We start from the raw sequence: 25,761 nt of genomic DNA, 5'->3' as shown, positions 1-25,761 counted from the left end.
TCTATCTGTGTTTCAGCCAGTTCAGGTGTTTTCTTTCCCCCCCTCTGTCTCGGTGGGGGCGATTTCAAGTATTTATCCATTCTCGTCTGTGGACTACTACTGCCACCTGCCCTGGGAGATCCCGTACCCCCGGATCTCCTGTTATATTTAGCAGGCATGTTTTCGAAGTCTATCAAACGAAAGTACAATATACAAGGTTCCAAACCCAGATGCTGTCACAACGCCACCCAATGGTGAAGATATCCCAGCGCTACCACAGCATCTGGCGCTACAACACGACAATATTGACAAGATGAAGTTTGTATACAAACTTGACGTTATAGCTATATGGGGAGAAGTGTAACTACATGAACATATACGTACATAATGGAACGTCAGTTGTTTACGTAGCAAGGAAAAAAGGAAAAAGAAAATCAACAAAATATCAAGACCTTAAACGATATCAAGCTATAATGGCGAATATCAAACATAAGTCAAAAGCACTATTAAGATTGGTGGTGCAGACAAATTCAATAGTGATCAATAATAATGTGGAGGTAGTCCATCCAATCCGACCAAACTCGACACAATCACCTCTATTGATTTTTTTTTTTTCCCCTTCCTTTTCCTTTCTTTTTTTTTATTTTTTTATGTGTGTTTTCTCCTTCCCCCGCTTCTTTTTTTTAACGGAAAGTATCAACTATAGGCCCCCATAGATCGTTATACGTTCCTTGTGGTGTAGGAATGCTCAATACTTATTCAGTATTGTTCAGCACGATACTGATTCAGTGTTAAACCATCATAGGGGAAACTGTGGGGGCTATTGCCGCCAAGGGATTAAATGACCAACGACAGGAGCTTGCAGGGGAACCACGTGTCAACCAGCCATGCAGTTAGCAAGTCCCCACATATCAAATGGAGTGTCGTCCCCGCCGTCACGAATTTCCTGAGGGGTTATGACAGGGCATCCCGCATCCCACACACCGTTCCAGAAAATATATGCAGGGATCCTACACCTAACTAACCCAATAACTGGTAGTTAGCAGATAGGCCGAAAATTGTACCATTCAGCCGGCGGCTATCCTTGCGCCCGTAGTTAATGTAAACAACCTGGGTTAGTAAGGGGGGTTGACAATAGGCGACTTGGCGCACGCAACACAGAGGTGATCTCACCGGTCTTCGGCAGCGGCCAACAGCCAGCATCCAGTCATCAAGTGCATCAGTGTGCACATAGCCCTTTAGACCGCAGCCATCCACCGTCGGCGATCCCAGCGTCGGCAATCCCGGCATACAGCATACAAGAAACTGCGCCCGACGACGCCTCTAGACACCTCCAGATCCACCGCCAACAAAGTCAGGTGAGTCAGGTGAGCGCCGGCACCGATCCTCAAGCCTCAGCCCGATCTTCACCTCAGTCCACGATACCAGGACGTAGCAGCAAGCAGCAAGATACGGCAGGGCACAGCAAGGCAGCAGGGCAAGCATCCGGCCATTCAGCGTCTCAACATTTTCCTGCCACGGTCAGATCTCGGCAGGGGGACGCAGAGCTGCAGCGAGGGCCAGGGCGCCGAGACGCCGAGACGAGGCGAGGAGGTGGGCGGTACCCATGCGGACGCGCGGCACGCCTACGCAGCTGCTCCGCTACGTCATACCGCTTGGCCTTACCTCTCCTCTATAATCCTGTTTAATAAAATACCATAAATATTTTATCTATTATCTATCTATCTATCTTTCGATCTATTATCTATCTATAAGTCCACTTAATAAAATAATGAGCAGCTATAACAAGAGCAAAACCGTTGACAAAAGAGCCCGAATACCTGGACTAATTAAACGCATGACTTTCATTTGATGCAAAAAACACACTCAGACCACAAGAAAAAATGGATTAAGCCGTAACATGATCTAGTTATACAAAGACAAACCGACACATTTATTATGATGTTGTGTATTAAAGGAGCCTGGTCAACATAAAAAAAACAGATTGATATATAGTTTTATGGGTAAAGATACAGTAAAGCTTATCATTTATGATGGGCGGGGGTTATTACTGATAGCAGGCGCACTGTATACAGAGATAACTGTCAGGCACTGCTATGAATGTCTGTTCATATACCCGTTACATACCGTATTACACAATTACGCTGTATTGGCCACATTCTCACTCCCGCACCAATGGGTTCTATATAATGTATTAGCAATGTGGCCAATGCAGCGTAATTGTGTAATATGTAAAGGGTATATAGACAGACATTCATAGCAGTGCCTGACCGTTATCTCTGTATACAGTGTGCCTGCTATCAGTAATAACCCCTGCCCATCATAAATGATAAGCTTTACTGTATCTTTACCCATAAAACTATATATCAATCAGTTTTTTCATGTTGACCAGGCTCCTTTAATACACAACATCATAATCAATTTGTCGGTTTATCTTTGTATAACTAGATGGGTGCATCACTTCATCTGCCTCTCTTCTTACCCTGATGCGCCCATCACTCTGGAACAGGGTAAATCTGGACTCATCAGACCACATGACCTTCTTCCATTGCTCCAGAGTCCAATATTTATGGACGCTTTTACCACAATAACTGCAACAGTGAAGTGTGCATATATTTTTCTTTTTGTACTAAAATAGGCCACTAAAGGCTTTTCAACATAGCACTTGCACCCCAAATGATTCTCCCTATCCTTTCCCTCCACTTATAAATATTTTTTTCAGGTTTTTTTTTCACAATGAGGTTTTTCCTATTGCTGTCCCTAGCGCATTCTCACGTCTGTCCCTGCACTCAGAACGCTAGAAAATGTATGAATCTAAGATGGCTGCCATATTTATAGGGCTGTGACATCACAGGGCTGGCTGGCTGCTGATTGGCTGCATGCATGTCAGTCTGGGTGATCCCGCCTTCCCAGACTTCCTTTCTCCATGTCCTCACACGGAAAGCAGTCATTTTAGGAAAAATCCAATTCGTTAACATGAAGTGCGAGGAAATTCGCATTAATTGCGAATCAAATTTTTCCTGAAATATATGTCGAATTCCAGTTCATCAGCTTTGATTGGCTCATCTCTAATAGATAGCTTAGGTTTTTATAAGATTCAAAGAAGAGATTTATAGAATTAGATTAAATATTTATCTATTAAATGGGTAGATAAATAGATTGCTAGATAGATAAATTGATAGATATTAGAAGATAGATAGATAGATAGATAGATAGATAAATTGATAAATATTAGAATTTAAATAGAAACTACTGTACAGGCACACGGCAGGGCACAGAAGGAAAGGAATGGTATACGGTTTTTGGAAGGCAAATTTTGCTGGACTGTTTTTTTTGACACCATGTCCCATTTGAAGCCTCCCTGATGCACCCCCAGAGTAGAAACTCAATAAAAGTGACCCCATCTAAGAAACTACACCCCTTAAGGTATTCAAAACAGATTTTAGCTGTTTTGGCACCTTTTTTATTTTTTGTTATTTACAACATTCATCTGACTGGTTAGATCATGTTATATTTTTATAGACCAGGTTGTCATAGATGCGGCAATACCTAATATGTTACTTTTTTTTATTTATGCAAGTTTTACACAATGATTTCTTTTTTGAAGCAAAAAAAACATGTTTTAGTGTTTCCATAGTCTGAGAGCTATAATTTTTTAAATTTTTGGGCGATTACCTTGAGTAGGGTATGATTTTTGCAGGATGAGATGACGGTTTTATTGGCACTATTTTGGGGTGTTTTTGATCGCTTGCTATTACACTTTTTGTCATGTAAGGTGACAAAAAATGGTTTATTTAGCACAGTTTTTATTTTAAATTTTTGACGCTGTTCATCTGAGGGGTTAGGTCATGTGATATTTTTATAGAGCCGGTCGATACGAACGCGGTGACACCAAATATGTATACTTTATTTATGTATGTATACATTTATTTATTTATGTAAGAATTACACAATAACAGCTTTTTTAAAACAAAAAAATGATGTTTTAGTGTCTCCATATCCTGAGCCATAGTTTTTTTATTTTTTGGGCGATTGTCTCAGTTAGGGGCTCATTTTTTGCGGGATGAGGGATTTTGGTGGGCAAATGCCTTTTTGATCGCTTGCTGTTGTACTTTTTGTGATGTAAGGTGACAAAAAATGGTTTATTTAGAACATTTTTTTTTTTTTATTTTTTTTTTACGGTGTTCATCTGAGGGGTTAGTTCATGTGATAGGTTTATAGAACCGGTCGATACGGACGCGAAGATACCTAATATGTATACTCCCCCCCCCCCCTATTTTTTTACTTTATTTGGGGAAAATGATGTTTTACTTTATTTTTACTTGAAACTTTTAATTTTTGGGGAAAAACTTTATTTTTTCAACTTTTTTTCACTTTATTTTTTGTCCCACTTTGGGAATTAAACTTTTGGGGGTCTAATCCTTTACAATGCATTCCAATACCTCTCTATTGGAATGCATTGGCTGTATGAGTAATACAGTGTGTATTACTCATACAGCTTCCGGCCTGTGAGATCCAGGGGGCTGGATCTCACAGGCTCTTCACCGGAAGGTAAAGTTAAAAGGATGCGGGAACCGCGCTCTAAATACAAAATGAATGTCAGTGAGTCTATCCTGCAAATATACGGGAAAAAAAGAAGTCCAGTTAATGAAGATGGAAAGTTCTCTGGAACAAAATGTTCATAAGATATTTAAACAGTTCCCCTGCTACTGATCCATAAGTAGCATAACTCCGGACCCAAAAGAGAGGTAAACGCTGCTGGACAAATGTCAGTAATTCGTCCACAGACGACGTCCACAGACGACTGCAGATCCACAGATCTCACGCTGAAAATCCAGCCTCTGAATCCAACCACCGTACCTTCAAAGGAATAAACGGTACGGTGGTTGGATTCAGAGGCTGGATTTTCAGCGTGAGATCTGTGGATCTGCAGGAGTCGTCTGTGGACGAATTACTGACATTTGTCCAGCAGCGTTTACCTCTCTTTTGGGTCCGGAGTTATGCTACTTATGGATCAGTAGCAGGGGAACTGTTTAAATATCTTATGAACATTTTGTTCCAGAGAACTTTCCATCTTCATTAACTGGACTTCTTTTTTTCCCGTATATTTGCAGGATAGACTCACTGACATTCATTTTGTATTTAGAGCGCGGTTCCCGCATCCTTTTAACTTTACCTTATTTAGGAGTTTAACCCTACTCCCCTAAGGGTACCGCTGCTACTGTCTATTTCCATACCAGTTAATACTATATATTTCTCTTCTTCACCGGAAGGCAGCACGATGCCTTCCTTTGGCATGGCGCTGCCTTCCATTGGCATGGCGCTGCCTTCCATGCCATCGGGTCCCCCCCACAGCCCCATGGGGACCCGATGGCACTGCCGACCACCGCCGCCGCACCAGGTAAAAGCCGCAAACTGCAGGTCTGAATTGACCCTCGGGACCCCCCCCCCCCGCGCATTTAGTCGTGGTGCCTGCTCAATGATTTGAGCAGGCACCGTGTTCCGATCACCGCCCGCAGGACGGCGGTGATCGGAACTATAGATGACTTACCAGTACGTCATGGGTCCTTAAGGGGTTAAAGGATAGATTTGGGCTAACTAGATAGGTGATTTGATAAAATAACAGGTATATAGAAAGATAAATTGGATAGATAGATAGATAGATAGATAATAGATACAATATTTATCTATTAAATGGATAGATAAATAGATAGATAGATAGAAAAGATAAATTGATAGAAAGATAGATAGCTTAGGTTTTTATAAGATTCATAGAAGAGATTAATAAAATGAGGGTGCTTTCACACTTTTCGTATTTCTTTTCCGGCATAGAGTTCTATCCTAGGGGCTCTATACCGGAAAAGAACTGACCAGTTTTATCCCCATGCATTCTAAATGGAGAGCCTTCTGTTCAGGATGGAGATAATATCGCAACATGCTACGGTTTTATCTCCGGCCAAAAAAAACTGAACACTTGCAGGAATTTCGGATCCGGCATTTTTTTTACATAGGAATGTATTCGTGCCAGATCCGGCATTCAAAATACCGGAATGCGCAGACTGAAAAAAATGTGAAAAAAAATTGAAACGGATCCGTATGACAAATGGACAGATGGATCCGTTCTTGCAATGCATTTGTAACACGGATCAGGATCCTGATCAGACATAAAATGCAATCAGTTACCATACGTTTTGACGGATCAGGCAGGCAGTACTTGCGACGGAACTGCCTGTCTGATTTCTCTGCCGCAAGTGTGAAAGTAGCCTTAGATAAAATATTTATCTATTAAATGGGTAGATAGAGAGATTGATAGATAGATAAATTGATAGATATTAGAAGATAGATAGATAGATAGAAAGATAGTATTAGGATAATGTTTTGGACATGTTTTGATAACTATTTGCTATTGTCAGAGCTGCTCGTAGTAACACATCTATAAACAGTGTGGACTTCTAAATTTGGTAGGTGTTTGTACAAATTGTTGGACAGACGGCGTATTAGAAGGTAGATACATGTTATCGGCACCCGGGAAAGTTGGGTGCCGCAAATAGCTATTGTTAATATTTATAAATGCTACATATCTGTGTTAGATAACTATGTTGAATATCTGTGATAGATGCGGCTATGCAATAGGACAAAATGGGAAGACAGAATAGGCACCCAGGAAAGTTGGGTGCCGCAATTAACTATTGCTAATATTTATAAATGATACATATCTGTGTTAGATATGGTGATCAAATATTTGGCTTAAATCATGTACGCCTTCGATTTTATTAAACACGATAGTATATCATTAAAGCAAATTTATAACATCGCAGGTCCTGCAGGATATAACAAAGGGACCGCCGCAGTTCCCCAGGTCCACTAACAAAGGGACTGCCTCAGTTCCTCTTCCAGGACCTGCGGTGACCACATCAAAGCTACTTAAACTTTAGGAAGATAGACGTATCAATTAGACATTGTCAATATTTATAATGGCTTAGTAAGAGGTTAATACAAGCTTTATATCATTTTATTTTGAAAAATATTCAAACTAAATTGAATTACTGACACAATATCAGATCTAACAGAATAAGGGTCGTTGAATGGGCGGTGTTTAGGCATGGTTTGGGAGGGACTGAGAGGGGTTGTGGGTGGAGTGGGCAGGGAAAAGGGCGCGTCGACCTGTCACTTTTGATTTGACGAAACACCCCGCCCTATACTACTTCTATGGATATGGGATAAGTTGTCTTAATGGGACAATCCCTTTAACAGTGAATGTCATTTCTCTTTTATCAGCTGAAGCGGAGAGCTACTACATAGTTCAGCTCTTACCCCGTAGGACCAAATGTGCTCATCCATCACAAGGCTGAGGCATTCATTTTAATGTTTCATTTCCCCTCTAGCACTTTTGATAACATGGTCCCAGCAGCAAGACCCCATTGTGATAAATTGATTATTAGAGCACCTTTCTACCAAAAGAGATTGCCTAAACTAAGAAAACCTTAAAGAGTGCTATTTACTTCTAACCTGAATGGTTTCTGCAGGCTTTCACTGTACATTTCTTCAAATGTCTCCTCTCTGGTTAGTGATACCACTGTTCGGATGTTGTCCGCTGTTTCACTTGCAATCTGTTAAATTCATAAAGAATATTTTTTTTTTTCCATATTAGAATATATTCACCATAGGGTTATTATAACACATTTCTACATATCCATGAGTCAGTGCTCCATGTTTCTATATAATGATATAGATTCTGACTCGTAATGTAAAAAATAAACCAAGAACAACTGATAAATCAGTGCTTCAGTCCCTCTATTCCCGGACCACAATTCCCTCTAAACTTCACAGCCATGCATCTCCGAAGATATTCTCACTCAGGAAAAGTCTGTTCCTCCTCAGACTCGCTGAAGGATCAAGCAGAGTTCTCCTGAATTGCTCTACATCATTATAGAGAGAACTGTGCAGCTGTACAATTACAGCTGCTCAGTCCTCTCTATCACCACCCTACACTGAATCCTATAATCAGAGCTGAAAATAGGGAGCTGAATGATCAGTGATTCCTGTTATAGTCTGGACAATGCTGGAGCTTAGAACTCCATGTATACAATATTAACCATTTCACTGTCCTTATTTACAGGCTCTTAAAATGACCCCTTTCCTGGCCCTAGAGCACAAGGCATATTGATGATTTTATTGATGTTAACAGCTGCAGGTAAACTGAAATTAACCATTTCACTCCCCTAGACCACCTGGGATTTTTACATTAGCTCCTTTATTGCCCTAAATCATCAAAGATGCTGACACTAATCCCTTTATTGTCCTAAACCCCCAGGGATGCTTGTCTTGGCCTCTTCCTAGATGTCACCTAACCCTGAATATTTGGATGCTCTATGGCTATTGTTAGGGCGCTGTATGTTAATATTTATTTAATGCAGTTTTGCATTGCTTCTAAATGCCCCATTTACAAGGGCTCAAAGGAAGCAGACCTCTCCCCCTATGATCAGTAAAATATAGCATATTCAACCAACATCACTACTATCACTTTCTGTAACAGAATTTTCTTTTTAACGGTTTTCCTGGTAAATTTTTTATTTTGTTTATCAAGTACCTGCAGCACTGCCCTGAAACAGAATAGTTAAACTTAGATGCTCCACGTCGCTCTGATCCTCCATGCTGCCCCTGCCCTCTCCAGCTTCTGATCCTGTTTACATCCAGAGGGATAGGGGTATGGCCACATGCACCATTGAAGCCAATGACTGGCTTCAGAGATGACGTGCTTCTTGTGGCCACATCACCACTGGAGCTAATCTGTCTGGAGCCATGCATGTGACCATGTTCATAGACAGTCAGAAGGTGGGGACAGAGGGATGACAGGAGTGGCATGGAGCAGGTAAGTATGAATCTTCTGTTTCAAGGCAGTGCTGTGGGAACTTGATAATGTATTTATTTTTTTACCAGAAAACCCCTTTAAGGGGTTTTACTTAACCAATGTATATCACTTTGGTTGAGGGTAAAATTTTCTTTCAATCTTTCATTTATTAAAGATGTAGAGGATTTGTACACTTTTGCAACCATATCGTTTGTTGTTCAAAATCAACTTAAATAAAAATAAAAAAACTAAGCAACTTTGCCATCTTGATTAAAATGATCCTATTGCTGTCCTATGGATTTGAGTTCTATGGAGACCAATTATTCTCTCTGGTTGCATATTATAAGCCAGTCCTATGTACCTCTAATCCTGTAGGCATGTGTTACCTTTTATTTTCTACTGTATGTACAGTACTTCAGCATAAAGATGAGTCAGAGGCAGTGGAGTACCACCTGACTGCGGAATCAGAATACATAGGAGCTGTCTGCAGCCTGTACTTCAGATAAGATTTTTTTTGCATTTTCTTAAATAAGTGACATTGAAGCTTTATCATGAGTGGAAATAACCATAAAACAATATTGGCCTTATTGTAATAAATGTATTTCTGTATTGCACCTTACATGTAGCATTGATTAAAACAACCTGGAATAATTACCTTGCCAGCATATTGAAGCTGTTTTTTATCTCGATTAGCGAAGCCCACCAGTGCTCTAGTCTCAAGAAGTCCACTTATCACGAGAACAGGAGTCATGACCAGAATCAGCAATGTCATTTCCCATCCAAAAATGAAAGAGACTATGATACATGCTCCCATTGTGGCAAAGTTTTCAGCCACCAGCCCAAGTCTGGAACCAGTTGCCTAAATAACATTGAATGTACAAAAATTCAGAAACGGTAGGTACATTTTATATAGTCTTTTATAGATGATATAACATAATATGAGATAACAGAAGCGACCCGGGTGCTCAGGAGCCAGGTAAGTATATCCTTTGTCAGGGGCCCGGGCATACAGGGGGGCATTTTAGGGGTTGGATAACCCCGTTAAGGATTAGAGTTAAAAAGTTAACAGCTGCAAATGGGTCCTGGTGCCTGAGAGGACCTAAAAGGTCCTCAGCTACATAAGAAGACATAAGTATTATAAATAGCGCAAGCTCGTTGGAAGACCCTGTTAAAGATTTTGTATTGGGACCTAAAGCTTCCAGTCACACCTCTGATAAAAGGACAACCCCTATATGTCTATTGGTTATAACACTTAAGCTCTTATCTAAACTTGATTATTGGTTTTGGTCTCCTTTCATGTCCACGTACACCTTAGTAAGTATTTTAAAAATGCTAATAAAATACCTTTGTGGCGAAAAAAGATAGGAAGGCGCTCATAGCGTAATAGGTTCAGTAATAAATATATGAAATCAAGATATCAATAGTAGTGCTCACCTTATGGTGTTGTGCATACGTAGGCACAACACTCGTGAGGACAGCGGGTCGGTGCAGCCGGTATCTTCTCAGTCCTCGTAGGTGGAGTAGCCAAGTCTCCAGAGGAATGATATGTAATGCAATAGGAAAAATATTTTTTGTGCACTAAAATAGTGCACCAATTGATACCTTCTGGCGCAAAGACACGACCTCAGTAGATAGGTAAAAGGGTCTTTTATTGATGAGTGACAACGCGTTTCGGAGTCAATATACTCCTTTTTCAAGTCTACGCTTCAAGCCCCAGCACGGACCCCACAGACTTGAAAAAGGAGTATATTGACTCCGAAACGCGTTGTCATTCATCAATAAAAGACCCTTTTACCTATCTACTGAGGTCGTGTCTTTGCGCCAGAAGGTATCAATTGGTGCACTATTTTAGTGCACAAAAAATATTTTTCCTATTGCAATAAAATACCTTTAGCAAAGTCGATTATGAGTAAAAAAAAAAAAAAAAAGTCAAATTCATTAAAGAGTAATGTGTACTTACAGCTTGTATCTGAGAAGCATCTGTGGCAAGTCTTGTTGTTAAAGCTCCAGTACTGTTTTTCTTGTCATCAAACCATGAAATTTCCTTTAGAGAAAGACAAAATATGCATAGTTATCATATATCAAAATGAGACTTACAGTATTAGGTTTTATTTGTTCCCATACTAACCTGGCGCAGCATAGATTTAAATGCCATTTGTCTTAGCCTCATGGTGAGGATCTCCCCTGATCTTCCGAACATGAAGCCCTAACAAAAGGAAAAAAAGGGCTTGATCTGTGATAACTACCATATGCAGGATATAAGATAGCATAAAGCTGTACAGATAATGCCTTCAATTGGTAAATAAATGTGAATGGAAGTATTATTTGATAGTCCTTCTGCTTTAGAAATATTCTCACCATAGTTTACAGCTATCTAGTATTGGATGTATTGTGTTTGTAAATAGTAAGCTCACTACTATGAACCAGAATGGAGCTCCCACTCTGGTTGACTTGGCTCATGTATCTCTTATATGCTTGGTTATTTATTACATTGGCCTTAACAGCCAATCCAGTAGGTTAGGAAGACAATCCCTCTAAATCTGTGAGCCGGAAGTTTTATGTGTCTGATGGTGAAATGTTTAGACTAGCACAACCAAAGTCACATGTGCACATCCATAAAGCTGACATTATTAAGATCAGATTAAGCATCCCGGACGTCTGCCCAGGTTTTCTAAGCAGAGTATAAATATAGCTGGCTCCTATATCTCCCTGAAAATTTTAGGCTAAAGCTAGGCCCAATTAAGGCAGCTCTGTTAGTGCTAGGTACCCATCTGCAGAAGCCACCTTGACGTTTGATAAAAAATATGAGCGAAGTTTTGGAAAATTCGATTTGGTTGCTTACTTCGTCATGAATAGAGTTGAGCGGACACCTGAATGTTCGGGTTCGAGAAGTTCGGCCGAACTTCCCGAAAATGTTCTGGTTCGGGATCCGAACCCGATCCGAACTTCGTCCCGAACCCGAACCCCATTGAAGTCAATGGGGACCCGAACTTTTCGGTACTAAAAAGGCTGTAAAACAGCCCAGGAAAGGGCTAGAGGGCTGCAAAAGGCAGCAACATGTAGGTAAATCCCCTGCAAACAAATGTGGATAGGGAAATGAATTAAAATATAAATTAAATAAATAAAAATTAACCAAAATCAATTGGAGAGAGGTCCCATAGCAGAGAATCTGGCTTCACGTCACCCACCACTGGAACAGTCCATTCTCAGATATTTAGGCCCCGGCACCCAGGCAGAGGAGAGAGGTCCCGTAACAGAGAATCTGTCTTCATGTCAGCAGAGAATCAGTCTGCATGTCATAACAGAGAATCAGGCTTCACGTCAGCCACCACTGCAACAGTCCATTGTCATAAATTTAGGCCAAGCACCCAGCCAGAGGAGAGAGGTCCCGTAACAGACAATCTGGCTTCATGTCAGCAGAGAATCAGTCTTTATGTCATAGCAGAGAATCAGGCTTCACGTCAGCCACCACTGCAACAGTCCATTGTCATAATTTTAGGCCCAGCACCCAGGCAGAGGAGAGAGGTCCCGTAACAGACAATCTGGCTTCATGTCAGCAGAGAATCAGTCTTCATATCATAGCAGAGAATCAGGCTTCACGTCACCCACCACTGTAAGAGTACATTTTCATAAATTTAGGCCCAGCACCCAGGCAGAGGAGAGAGGTCCCGTAACAGACAATCTGGCTTCATGTCAGCAGAGAATCAGTCTTCATATCATAGCAGAGAATCAGGCTTCACGTCAGCCACCACTGTAACAGTCCATTGTCATATATTTAGGCCCAGCACCCAGGCAGAGGAGAGAGGTCCCGTAACAGACAATCTGGCTTCATGTCAGCAGAGAATCAGTCTTCATATCATAGCAGAGAATCAGGCTTCACGTCACCCACCACTGTAAGAGTCCATTTTCATAAATTTAGGCCCAGCACCCAGGCAGAGGAGAGAGGTCCCGTAACAGACAATCTGCTTCATGTCAGCAGAGAATCAGTCTTCATGTCATAGCAGAGAATCAGGCTTCACGTCACCCACCACTGCAACAGTCCATTTTCATAAATTTAGGCCCAGCACCCAGGCAGAGGAGAGAGGTCCCGTAACAGAGCAATCTGCCTTCATGTCAGCAGAGAATCAGTCTGCATGTCATAGCAGAGAATCAGGCTTCACGTCAGCCACCACTGCAACAGTCCATTGTCAGATATTTAGGCCCAGCACCCAGGCAGAGGAGAGAGGTCCCGTAACAGACAATCTGGCTTCATGTCAGCAGAGAATCAGTCTTCATATCATAGCAGAGAATCAGGCTTCACGACACCCACCACTGTCAGAGTCCATTTTCATAAATTTAGGCCCAGCACCCAGGCAGAGGAGAGAGGTCCCGTAACAGACAATCTGGCTTCATGTCAGCAGAGAATCCGTCTTCATGTCATAGCAGAGAATCAGGCTTCACGTCAGCCACCACTGCAACAGTCCATTGTCAGATATTTAGGCCAAGCACCCAGGCAGAGGAGAGAGGTCCCATAACAGAGGATCTGGCTTCATGTCAGCAGAGAATCAGTCTGCATGTCATAGCAGAAAATCAGGCTTCACGTCAGCCACCACTGCAACAGTCCATTGTCAGATATTTAGGCCCAGCACCCAGGCAGAGGAGAGAGGTCCCGTAACAGACAATCTGGCTTCATGTCAGCAGAGAATCAGTCTTCATGTCATAGCAGAGAATCAGGCTTCACGTCACCCAACACTGCAACAGTCCACTTTCATAAATTTAGGCCCAGCACCCAGGCAGAGGAGAGAGGTCCCGTAACAGACAATCTGGCTTCATGTCAGCAGAGAATTAGTCTGAATGTCATAGCAGAGAATCAGGCTTCACGTCAGCCACCAATGCAACAGTCCATTGTCAGATATTTAGGCCCAGCACCCAGGCAGAGGAGAGAGGTCCCGTAACAGACAATCTGGCTTCATGTCAGCAGAGAATCAGTCTTCATATCATAGCAGAGAATCAGGCTTCACGTCACCCACCACTGTAAGAGTCCATTTTCATAAATTTAGGCCCAGCACCCAGGCAGAGGAGAGAGGTCCCGTAACAGACAATCTGGCTTCATGTCAGCAGAGAATCAGTCTTCATGTCATAGCAGAGAATCAGGCTTCACGTCAGCCACCAGTGCAACAGTCCATTGGCATATATTTAGGCTCAGCACCCAGGCAGAGGAGAGAGGTCCCGTAACAGACAATCTGGCTTCATGTCAGCAGAGAATCAGTCTTCATGTCATAGCAGAGAATCAGGCTTCACGTCACCCACCACTGCAACAGTCCATTGTCAGATATTTAGGCCCAGCACCCAGGCAGAGGAGAGAGGTCCCGTAACAGACAATCTGGCTTCATGTCAGCAGAGAATCAGTCTTCATGTCATAGCAGAGAATCAGGCTTCACGTCACCCACCAGTGCAACAGTCCATTGTCAGATATTTAGGCCCAGCACCCAGGCAGAGGAGAGAGGTCCCGTAACAGAGAATCTGTCTTCATGTCAGCAGAGAATTAGTCTGCATGTCATAGCAGAGAATCAGGCTTCACGTCACCCAACATTGGAACAGTCCATTGGCATATATTTAGGCCCCGGCACCCAGACAGAGGAGAGGTTCATTCAACTTTGGGTAGCCTCGCAATATAATGGTAAAATGAAAATAAAAATAGGATTGAATAAGGAAGTGCCCTGGAGTACAATAATATATGGTTAAGGGGAGGTAGTTAATGTCTAATCTGGACAAGGGACGGACAGGTCCTGTGGGATCCATGCCTGGTTCATTTTTATGAACGTCAGCTTGTCCACATTGGCTGTAGACAGGCGGCTGCGTTTGTCTGTAATGACGCCCCCTGCCGTGCTGAATACACTTTCAGACAAAACGCTGGCCGCCGGGCAGGCCAGCACCTCCAAGGCATAAAAGGCTAGCTCTGGCCACGTGGACAATTTAGAGACCCAGAAGTTGAATGGGGCCGAACCATCAGTCAGTACGTGGAGGGGTGTGCACAAGTACTGTTCCACCATGTTAGTGAAATGTTGCCTCCTGCTAACACGTTGCGTATCAGGTGGTGGTGCAGTTAGCTGTGGCATGTTGACAAAAGTTTTCCACATCTCTGCCATGCTAACCCTGCCCTCAGAGGAGCTGGCCGTGACACAGCTGCCTTGGCGACCTCTTGCTCCTCCTCTGCCTTGGCCTTGGGCTTCCACTTGTTCCTCTGTGACATTTGGGAATGCTCTCAGTAGCGCGTCTACCAACGTGCGCTTGTACTCGCGCATCTTCCTATCACGCTCCAGTGCAGGAAGTAAGGTGGGCACATTGTCTTTGTAGCATGGATCCAGCAGGGTGGCAACCCAGTAGTCCGCACACGTTAAAATGTGGGCAACTCTGCTGTCGTTGCGCAGGCACTGCAGCATGTAGTCGCTCATGTGTGCCAGGCTGCCCAGGGGTAAGGACAAGCTGTCCTCTGTGGGAGGCGTATCGTCATCGTCCTGCCTTTCCCCCCAGCCACGAACCAGTGATGGGCCCGAGCTGCGTTGGGTGCCACCCCGCTGTGACCATGCTTCATCCTCATCCTCCTCCACCTCCTCCTCATCCTCGTCCTCCAGTAGTGGGCCCTGGCTGGCCACATTTGTACCTGGCCTCTGCTGTTGCAAAAAACCTCCCTCTGAGTCACTTCGAAGAGACTGGCCTTAAAGTGCTAAAAATGACCCCTCTTCCTCCTCCTCCTGGGCCACCTCCTCTTCCATCATCGCCCTAAGTGTTTTCTCAAGGAGACATAGAAGTGGTATTGTAACGCTGATAACGGCGTCATCGCCGCATATGAGGCGGTGAGCGGGAAGGCCGAAGTTACGCTGTAGCGCAGACAGGCGAGCAGCGGCAGGATGTGAACGCCGGAAGCGCGAACAGACGGCCCGCACTTTATGCAGCAGCTCTGACATGTCGGGGTAGTTGTGAATGAACTTCTGCACCACCAAATTCAGCACATGCGCCAGGCAAGGGATGTGCATCAAACTGGCTAGTCCTAGAGCTGCAACGAGATTTCGCCCATTATCGCACACCACCAGGCCGGGCTTGAGGCTCACCGGCAGCAACCACTCGTCGGTCTGTTGTTCTATACCCCGCCACAACTCCTGTGCGGTGTGGGGCCTGTCCCCCAAACATATGAGTTTCAGAATGGCCTGCTGACGTTTACCCCGGGCTGTGCTGAAGTTGGTGGTGAAGGTGTGTGGCTGACTGGATGAGCAGGTGGAAGAAGAGGAGGAGGAAGCCGAGAAGGAGGAGGTGGCAACAGGAGGCAAAGAATGTTGCCCTGCGATCCTTGGCGGCGGAAGGACGTGCGCCAAACAGCTCTCCGCCTGGGGCCCAGCTGCCACTACATTTACCCAGTGTGCAGTTAGGGAGATATAGCGTCCCTGGCCGTGCTTACTGGTCCACGCATCTGTGGTTAGGTGGACCTTGCTACAGATGGCGTTGCGCAGTGCACACTTGATTTTATCGGATACTTGGTTGTGCAGGGAAGGCACGGCTCTCTTGGAGAAGTAGTGGCGGCTGGGAACAACATACTGTGGGACAGCAAGCGACATGAGCTGTTTGAAGCTGTCTGTGTCCACCAGCCTAAATGACAGCATTTCATAGGCCAGTAGTTTAGAAATGCTGGCATTCAGGGCCAGGGATCGAGGGTGGCTAGGTGGGAATTTACGCTTTCTCTCAAATGTTTGGGAGATGGAGAGCTGAACGCTGCCGTGTGACATGGTTGAGACGCTTGGTGTCGGAGGTGGTGGTGGTGTTGGTGGTACATCCCCTGTTTGCTGGGCAGCAGGTGCCAACGTTCTTCCAGAGGCGGAGGAAGAGGCCGAGGCGGCAGCAGCAGAAGAGGCCGAGGCGGCAGCAGCAGAAGAGGTAGCAGGGGGAGGCTGAGCGACTTCCTTGTTTTTAAGGTGTTTACTCCACTGCAGTTCATGCTTTGCATGCAGGTGCCTGGTCATGCAGGTTGTGCTAAGGTTCAGAACGTTAATGCCTCGCTTCAGGCTCTGATGGCACAGCGTGCAAACCACTCGGGTCTTGTCGTCAGCACATTGTTTGAAGAAGTGCCATGCCAGGGAACTCCTTGAAGCTGCCTTTGGGGTGCTCGGTCCCAGATGGCGGCGGTCAGTAGCAGGCGGAGTCTCTTGGCGGCGGGTGTTCTGCTTTTGCCCACTGCTCCCTCTTTTGCTACGCTGTTGGCTCGGTCTCACCACTGCCTCTTCCTCCGAACTGTGAAAGTCAGTGGCACGACCTTCATTCCATGTGGGGTCTAGGACCTCATCGTCCCCTGCATCGTCTTCCACCCAGTCTTGATCCCTGACCTCCTGTTCAGTCTGCACACTGCAGAAAGACGCAGCAGTTGGCACCTGTGTTTCGTCATCATCAGAGACATGCTGAGGTGGTATTCCCATGTCCTCATCATCAGGAAACATAAGTGGTTGTGTGTCAGTGCAGTCTATGTCTTCCACCGCTGGGGAAGGGCTAGGTGGATGCCCTTGGGAAACCCTGCCAGCAGAGTCTTCAAACAGCATAAGAGACTGCTGCATAACTTGAGGCTCAGACAGTTTCCCTGATATGCATGGGGGTGATGTGACAGACTGATGGGGTTGGTTTTCAGGCGCCATCTGTGCGCTTTCTGCAGAAGACTGGGTGGGAGATAATGTGAACGTGCTGGATCCTCTGTCGGCCACCCAATTGACTAATGCCTGTACCTGCTCAGGCCTTACCATCCTTAGAACGGCATTGGGCCCCACCATATATCGCTGTAAATTCTGGCGACTACTGGGACCTGAGGTAGTTGGTACACTAGGACGTGTGGATGTGGCAGAACGGCCACGTCCTCTCCCAGCACCAGAGGGTCCACTAACACCACCACGACCATGTCCACGTCCGCGTCCCTTACTAGATGTTTTCCTCATTGTTATCGTTCACCACAACAACAAAAATATTATTTGGCCCAATGTATTGTATTCAAATTCAGCTGAATATAAATTTGAGGCCTAGTATTTAGGCGCTGGGTGACCGGTATAGATTTACTGACAGAATTAGACTTTGAAATGCACAGTAGCATGTGTGTGAAGTTATTCTGAATGACCCTATGTGCACCTTGAATATTATATACCCTTTTAGGGATAGATTTCAAATAGCTCTGATACAGCAGAAACCACTAAATTATGAAATTGCTAAATTGGGAATTGTATTTCAACCCAGAACAAAAAATGTGCTTTGACGGACACTAAATAACTTGCCCAGCCAGAACAGTACAGCGGTAACGACAGATTTAGCGGGATATAAATTTGAGGCCTAGTATTTAGGCGCTGGGTGACCGGTATGGATTTACTGACAGAATTAAACTTGGAAATGCACAGTAGCGTGTGTGTGAAGTTATTCTGAATGACCCTATGTGCACCTTGAATATTATATACCCTTTTAGGGATAGATTTCAAATAGCTCTGATACAGCAGAAACCACTAAATTATGAAATTGCTAAATTGGGAATTGTATTTCAACCCAGAACAAAAAATGTGCTTTGACGGACACTAAATAACTTGCCCAGCCAGAACAGTACAGCGGTAACGACAGATTTAGCGGGAAATAAATTTGAGGCCTAGTATTTAGGCGCTGGGTGACCGGTATGGATTTACTGACAGAATTAAACTTGGAAATGCACAGTAGCGTGTGTGTGAAGTTATTCTGAATGACCCTATGTGCACCTTGAATATTATATACCCTTTTAGGGATAGATTTCAAATAGCTCTGATATAGCAGAAACCACTAAATTATGAAATTGCTAAATTGGGAATTGTATTTCAACCCAGAACAAAAAATGTGCTTTGACGGACACTAAATAACTTGCCCAGCCAGAACAGTACAGCGGTAACGACAGATTTAGCGGGATATAAATTTGAGGCCTAGTATTTAGGCGCTGGGTGACCGGTATGGATTTACTGACAGAATTAGACTGGGATATGGCCAAAAAATAACCACACTATTGCTGGTTAAATGCACTTGGTGTGACAGCTTGACCAACCACACTACTGAGGGTTAAATGCACTTGGTGACAGGCGCAGCTTGCCCCTGATGTAGTATATGGCCAAAAAATTAACAGACTATTGCTGGTTAAATGCACTTTGTGTGACAGCTTGACCAACCACACTACTGAGGGTGTAATGCACTTGGTGACGGGCGCAGCTTGCCCCTGATGTAGTATATGGCCAAAAAATAAACAGACTATTGCTGGTTAAATGCACTTGGTGTGACAGCTTCACCCTGATGTAGGCTTTAGCCAAAAAACAACCACACCATTGAGGGTTAAATGCACTTGGTGACAGGCGCAGCTTGCCCCTGATGTAGTATATGGCCAAAAAATGAACAGACTATTGCTGGTTTAATGCACTTGGTGTGACAGCTTGACCAACCACACTACTGAGGGTTAAATGCACTTGGTGACAGGCGCAGCTTGCCCCTGATGTAGTATATGGCCAAGAAATAAACAGACTATTGCTGGTTAAATGCACTTGGTGTGACAGCTTCACCCTGATGTAGGCTTTAGCCAAAAAACAACCACACCATTGAGGGTTAAATGCACTTGGTGACAGGCGCAGCTTGCCCCTGATGTAGTATATGGCCAAAAAATGAACAGACTATTGCTGGTTAAATGCACTTGGTGTGACAGCTTCACCCTGATGTAGGCTTTAGCCAAAAAACAACCACACCATTGAGGGTTAAATGCACTTGGTCGCAGCTTGTGCTGGCGCACCACAAGACACAAAATGGCTGCCGATCACCCCAGAAAAAAGTGACTAACAAACGGTCTGGGCAGCCTAAAAACAGTGAGCAATTGAATTTCAGCAGCTCAATGATGCACAGCTGCAGATCAATCGATTAATCAAGTCCTTTGGAGGAGTTAATCTGCCTAATCTCGCCCTACTGTCGCAGCCGCAACCTCTCCCTACGCTAATCAGAGCAGAGTGACGGGCGGCGCTATGTGACTCCAGCTTAAATAGAGGCTGGGTCACATGGTGCTCTGGCCAATCACAGCCATGCCAATAGTAGGCATGGCTGTGACGGCCTCTTGGGGCAAGTAGTATGACGCTTGTTGATTGGCTGCTTTGCAGCCTTTCAAAAAGCGCCAAGAAAGCGTCACAAAAGCGCCAAGAAAGCGACGAACACCGAACCCGAACCCGGACTTTTACGAAAATGTCCGGGTTCGGGTCCGTGTCACGGACACCCCAAAATTCGGTACGAACCCGAACTATACAGTTCGAGTTCGCTCATCCCTAGTCATGAAGCAAGTTTTTTAGTACATAGTGGGTGCAATGACAGGGAGCGGCGATAACGCCACCCCCCATAATTGTACCCCCATACATGATCACGGCATCTGAGAGTAATAATACAGTGTAAAATTAACAGAAAAAAATGTAATCATACTTACCGCCTCCATTTGCTTGTGACGGGCTGGCCGCCAGCATCTTGCTTCAAGATCTTGCGTGAAATCTCGTGCGGTCTGAAATGACGTAATTGCATGGGATTTCGGCTGAGATCTTCAATCAAGATGGAGACAGCCGGTCCGTCGCAAGCACATGGAGGAGCTAAGTATGATTTTTTACACAATTTCAGGTTAAATCAATTTGCTACCACGAAACACGAGGAAATTCGGCTAAGCGGCAAATCGAATGTATACTGAAATTCGGATCGAATTCCACTTAGTTGGATTCCATTTGCTCATCTCTAATAAAAAATGTTCGCTAACAGCTTCCATTTTTTATAATAATCTCTAATCCCTAGTTCTATTGTTTGCATGTATAACAGTGTGCTGCCAGATTTTGTTTGTTTCTGAAGAGGACATTACTGAGACATAATTCTGATAAAGATAGAACATGTAGGAATATACTTAGACCAGTGAGATGTAAGTCATTGAAGGTATTTGTAGATTTTTAGAACTGCAGTAAACACTTTTGTAGGTAGGTATATGCCTATCGCAGGATAGAACATGTGCATGGTGCTCAGGAATAAAATATGCACATAATTAATACATAGACATAAAGTGTTAACTAACCTGTACAAACAATGTAAAGAAGGAAACCACACCAATAACAGTGACTATAATGGAGTAAATATTTATTTGGCTTTGTATAAACTCTTCATCGTTAGTCCCAAAAATCTATGGAAAAGAAACAGAAACATTTACAGTAATGCAATACTTTTAACTATTTAATATGAATCCTACATGTTTAGAATTACTAATTCGGAAACATGAAATATTGCAGGAATATTTTTTATTTTTTATTTTTTTTATGTGATTTATGGACAGTTGTGGGAAAAAATGGCATGTGTGAACACAGCCTTATGTCCGTGATGTTAATATAGAAGGTTACCATCCATGCCTATAATATACTTACAGCTATAACTTTAGCAAATATTACACTGAATGCTGGGTGAGCTCCTCCATTTATGGTTGCAGCAAGAATTCCAAACAGAATATACGGCCACTCTGATTTATTCAGTTTTAATAGTTTAAAAAATGAAATATTTGGAAGTTTTTCCTGAGGAGAAGAAGAAATAAAAATATTAGTTTCCATGCTAATACCATGGTCGTCAAATCCGATACTTTTGGATGACAGTTGCCACTAGTACACAAAGTAATGCAATCAACAACACACAGACTTTAGATTTAGTTTGCAAAGTCTGGCTTATTCAACACTTGTGTCCATGTAATATTTTAGCCATTCACAAACTTGAATCTAAGGTAAAAATAAAGCATCTTTTCCAGTAATCTTAAAAAAAAATCTATATGTATACAGCACCCATAGTAACATACTGCAAACGAAACCTGTGCATTCTGATCCTGCAGACATTTGCAACTCCATCTGCAGCAAAAACAACAAAAAGGCCCCTTTCAGACAAGCGAGTTCCACCATCTGTATGAGGTGGAACTCGCTAAGTATGTATGAGGCAGCAACCCTCCTGACCTCCCAGCACTGATGGGTCGCATAGCATTATATTGATTTATGATGCTATGTAACCCCTACAGTTCTAGACTGTACTGGATAACACTGACATAATGCTGTCAGTGTTATACAATACATTCCAGACCTCTAAGGGTTACATAGCATCATAACTCAATATAATGCTATGCGACCTCGTCAGTGCTGGGAGGTCAGGACGGAAGCTGCCGCATACTCACGCTGTGAGTCCGGAGTGTGGAACTTGCTTGTCTGAAAGCAGCCAAAGGGTTCAGCGTCTTCAAGGCTTTATTTGCAGATAAAATCCATAAACAATTATGTGCTCAAAGCACTTCCATCTGCCCCTTATGTACTGGGGTCACTTTTTTGCAATACCTAGACCAAACTAAAAATAAAATTAGGGCTTTCTGCCTTTAAAATGTAAATATTGTTTTACTACATAAAAAAAAAAAATATCTGATTATCTTGTTAGGTTTGCATTTTTTACTCTATGAAATAGAAAATGTTATAGATGGAGTAACCCCACTTAATCCTCTGCTGCTTCCAGTCTCTCTGCTGCAGGGTGATGTAGACATATATGGCTTCTGACCACTGTAGTCAATCTACCTTGTCTAGAGCAGCTGACCGACCTCAATGATAATGTTTCCCCAAGCCGCATGTCACTGCTGGGTCAGGTGCCAGTTGGGGACCATTAGCTGCAGCAGTGCATGTGACGTATTCGGGGACCGGAAGTCCAGTGCCTACAGCCCGGGAGCAATGGAGCAGTCAGGAACAGGTAAGTATAGCTAACTTCACAGATCTTGTGAGGTGAGGGTTATAAAAAAAGAAATCCTGGACTTAAACTTGATAAACCTGTGTCTTTTCTTTTATCCCATGTAGCCCCTTTAAATCTTTACCTTTTCGGTTTCCTCCTCCTCTATGTCTTCTTCCTCTCCTTTCTCAGATACAGAAAATGTTTCATTTGACATGTTAGAATATAATCTCTGCACTAGGGGCGGTTTCCCCTGCATTGCTTCTTCATTTTCTCCAGCTGCTGTGCTTTCTGCTACTTGTATAGCCTAATAAAAGAAAATTCAGGTTTCATGGGACAAAATTATTTTGAAAGGTTCTCTACAGCATGACCTGACCCATGAGAAACTTGGAAAACTAAACCAATTCCATATATTTTAGCTAAACATACTGCGGATGAGTGGAATTTACTGTATTATTTTATCAGGGCAGACTGATGGCATTATGCTACTTTTATATTCTTTGGTTGTTTTCTTTAAAATTCCAAATACTCTTTTACTTAGGTTTCCATGAGTTTGTAAGTATGAAATACAAAGGAAGATATTCAGAATTGGAACACATGGCTAGTTAATTATGGGATGTTTTACATGCCATGCTTAGTACTGAAGGAGCTCAGGTTGCTATGGATTTATGATAATACAGTTGGAGATCACAGTCATCATTTATCAGTTTATGGCTGATAGAACAGATAGGAATAAGCACACTTGACCAAAGACTGCAAGATGTGAACTGATCCTGTTACACATATAGAATTTTGAGATGGTATCTTATATAACTAGCCCCGAAGGATCAATGCTTTTCAACAAGTGGACCTCTTGTGTGCCCCCTGAAAAAGGCAAATTTATATGCTAACTTCTATTGAAAAGTGATCAGCCTTGAATGCTCCTGCATGCTAAGAACTCTATCCAAACATAAAGATCAGAAGAGGTCCCATTTTTTGCTCTGGTATGGGGGCACTGGTGTATCCTTCTGATTCCAATAAAATATACGTATGCGCATGTATCTATGTACTGGCTTTTTATATGCATGTCATCTGTGATCCTCCCCTATGTATTTTGCCCAAAGAAAGAGCAGGTCTCAGAAGGCTGGTTTTGTTGTCTTTTTTTCTGAGCCCAAATCTGTATGTATTTAAGTAAAACATACAGAGAAAATCATAGATGAGCGCGGCATCTGACATTGATATTACAGTGTAAACTAAAAAATAAAAATAAAATCATACTTACCTCATCCATTTGAAATCTTACGCGGCCCACGATGACGTCATCACGTCGGCCGACATGGTGACGTAATATGTCCCAGTGCACTGGATGTCGCACGGGATCTTCAATTAAGGCGGCGGTGGCCGGTTCTTCATGCTCAAACATATGAGTTAAGTATGATTTTTTATTTATTTTTTACCGCCATTCATGGAGAATCGATTTGTTGCCACGAAGCACTAGGAAATTCGGCTTTGCTGTGAATTGAAGTTTCCCTGAAATTCCAATCAAAGTCCAGTTTGTGTACTTTGACTCGCTCAATACTAACAGTGAACATACCTGTGCTGTTACAAGTGAATAATATATTCCTTTTTTCTCCATTAATTCAGAATGTGTTCCCTGCTCAGCCATAGCGCCATTGTCCACCACAACTATCAAATCTGCGGTCCACACAGTGCTCAGGCGGTGAGCAATAATGATTGTAGTACGTCCTTCAATGGCCTGGAAACAGGTTTTAATATTCTTATCAGATTGAACTGGCATAATTGTACAAAAAGTACTAGAGGATCCTCGGACCTTTGGATATCTTGTCAGATAACACATGAACTGATTTACCTTGTCTAGAGCAGCCTGTACAACGGACTCACTGGCAGTGTCCAGAGCTGAGGTGGCCTCATCCAGTAGTAGTACTTTTGGATTTCGTACCAAAGCTCTGGCTATTGCTATTCTTTGCTTCTGGCCACCACTTAGCTGAGCTCCTCTTTCTCCAACAAGAGTCTCAAATTTCTAAAGAAGAAAGAGAAAATCCATTGAAAATACATTGATAAATTCTCCAGCTTCACTTCACATATTGCAAAGCTGTCGGCCTACAGTTACTACTAAGGTGAGCTCAGTGCATAGGAGTTTATACAGTGCAACAGCAGCTATAATCCAATAAAGACCGGCCCTATTTTCATTTTTGCAGTTTTGATTTAACTCCCCACATTCCAATAGCTATAACTTTATTTTCCGGTTCACATAGCTATTTGAGGGCCCATTTTTTGTGGGACAAAATGCATTTTTTAATTGCACCATTTCATTTACTATGTCTTGTATTGGAAAATGGTGAAATAATTGAAAACGGAAAAAAAAATTTGATCAATTTCACTGCCAGAACAGACTACCAGATTTAACTGCTGCTAGATATGAACCTACCCTTATGGAAAAGTTGAAAAATTGTCCCTCGTATCAGAAGTCTGTCACCAGTGCCACCCGGCCAGACTACACATGCTTACCTCAGGCAGTGTCATAATGAAATCATAGGCATTGGCTTCCTTAGCTGCTTTCTCTATTTCTTCATCTGTCACATCCAATCTCCCATATTTAATATTGTTTTTAATGGTTGTTGCAAACAGGACAGGCTCTTGGCTGACCACACCAATCATTTCTCGGTAGTGTCTAACATTCAGAGATCTTATATCATGACTGTCAACCATTATCTAAAAAATCAAAGACGAAGAAAATAAGAGCTTATTCAGACGAGCAACATTGTGGAATCCGAGTATAGAAAGAACATAACATGGACTGAATGCTGACACATAATAGTCAATGAGCTGATTCAGTTGTCAATTTTTTTGCATGGACAATCAAGAAAATCCCTGCACGCAATATCTTGATCCAATTTTCGGTAAATTCATCATTTAACTCTTATGGTCTATGGACCCATCTAGACTCCGCCCTTAGCAGCGAGGACAGAGATAGCGCCATATATGCGCACTTCTCTCCCCATATTCTAGGGAGTGGTGGGGGTCTCAGCACTCAAACCCCGACTGATCTAAACTTTTGATATTTCTCTATGACATATCAAAAGTTATGTGAAAAGTTAGTGGCCCTTTACAAATTTTCTGTTTTTAGGCGTTGTAACATGGATGAGTTTTATATTGCTCATTTGGATACAGACTTACTGAGG

The 25,761-nt window shown here is 43.0% G+C and overlaps 1 protein-coding gene across 4 annotated transcripts in view; it reads right to left on the bottom strand.

The window, feature by feature from the left end:
* LOC122937713 (ATP-binding cassette sub-family B member 5-like) overlaps nucleotides 1-25,761 on the bottom strand; it is a 383,155-nt gene that overhangs the window by 275,227 nt on the left and 82,167 nt on the right. The window contains exons 13-23 of one of the 4 annotated variants that reach the window (XM_044292696.1): nucleotides 25,088-25,291; nucleotides 24,429-24,599; nucleotides 24,153-24,314; nucleotides 22,725-22,886; nucleotides 21,265-21,408; nucleotides 20,922-21,026; nucleotides 10,959-11,036; nucleotides 10,791-10,874; nucleotides 10,265-10,360; nucleotides 9,486-9,689; nucleotides 7,489-7,589 (exon numbers count right to left, since the gene is read on the bottom strand). In XM_044292696.1, the coding sequence (XP_044148631.1) occupies nucleotides 7,489-7,589; nucleotides 9,486-9,689; nucleotides 10,265-10,360; nucleotides 10,791-10,874; nucleotides 10,959-11,036; nucleotides 20,922-21,026; nucleotides 21,265-21,408; nucleotides 22,725-22,886; nucleotides 24,153-24,314; nucleotides 24,429-24,599; nucleotides 25,088-25,291 (1,511 nt within the window). Of the gene's footprint in view, nucleotides 1-7,488; nucleotides 7,590-9,485; nucleotides 9,690-10,264; nucleotides 10,361-10,790; nucleotides 10,875-10,958; nucleotides 11,037-20,921; nucleotides 21,027-21,264; nucleotides 21,409-22,724; nucleotides 22,887-23,840; nucleotides 24,113-24,152; nucleotides 24,315-24,428; nucleotides 24,600-25,087; nucleotides 25,292-25,761 lie in introns of those variants that run through there. The other 3 variants (XM_044292699.1, XM_044292702.1, XM_044292700.1) reach the window with 3 other exon arrangements.

Source organism: Bufo gargarizans, chromosome 5, assembly GCF_014858855.1.
Source record: "Bufo gargarizans isolate SCDJY-AF-19 chromosome 5, ASM1485885v1, whole genome shotgun sequence".
Taxonomy (NCBI): domain Eukaryota; kingdom Metazoa; phylum Chordata; class Amphibia; order Anura; family Bufonidae; genus Bufo; species Bufo gargarizans.
Note: the sequence above shows the minus strand (reverse complement) of the source record. Positions and strands in the feature narration are given on the sequence as shown.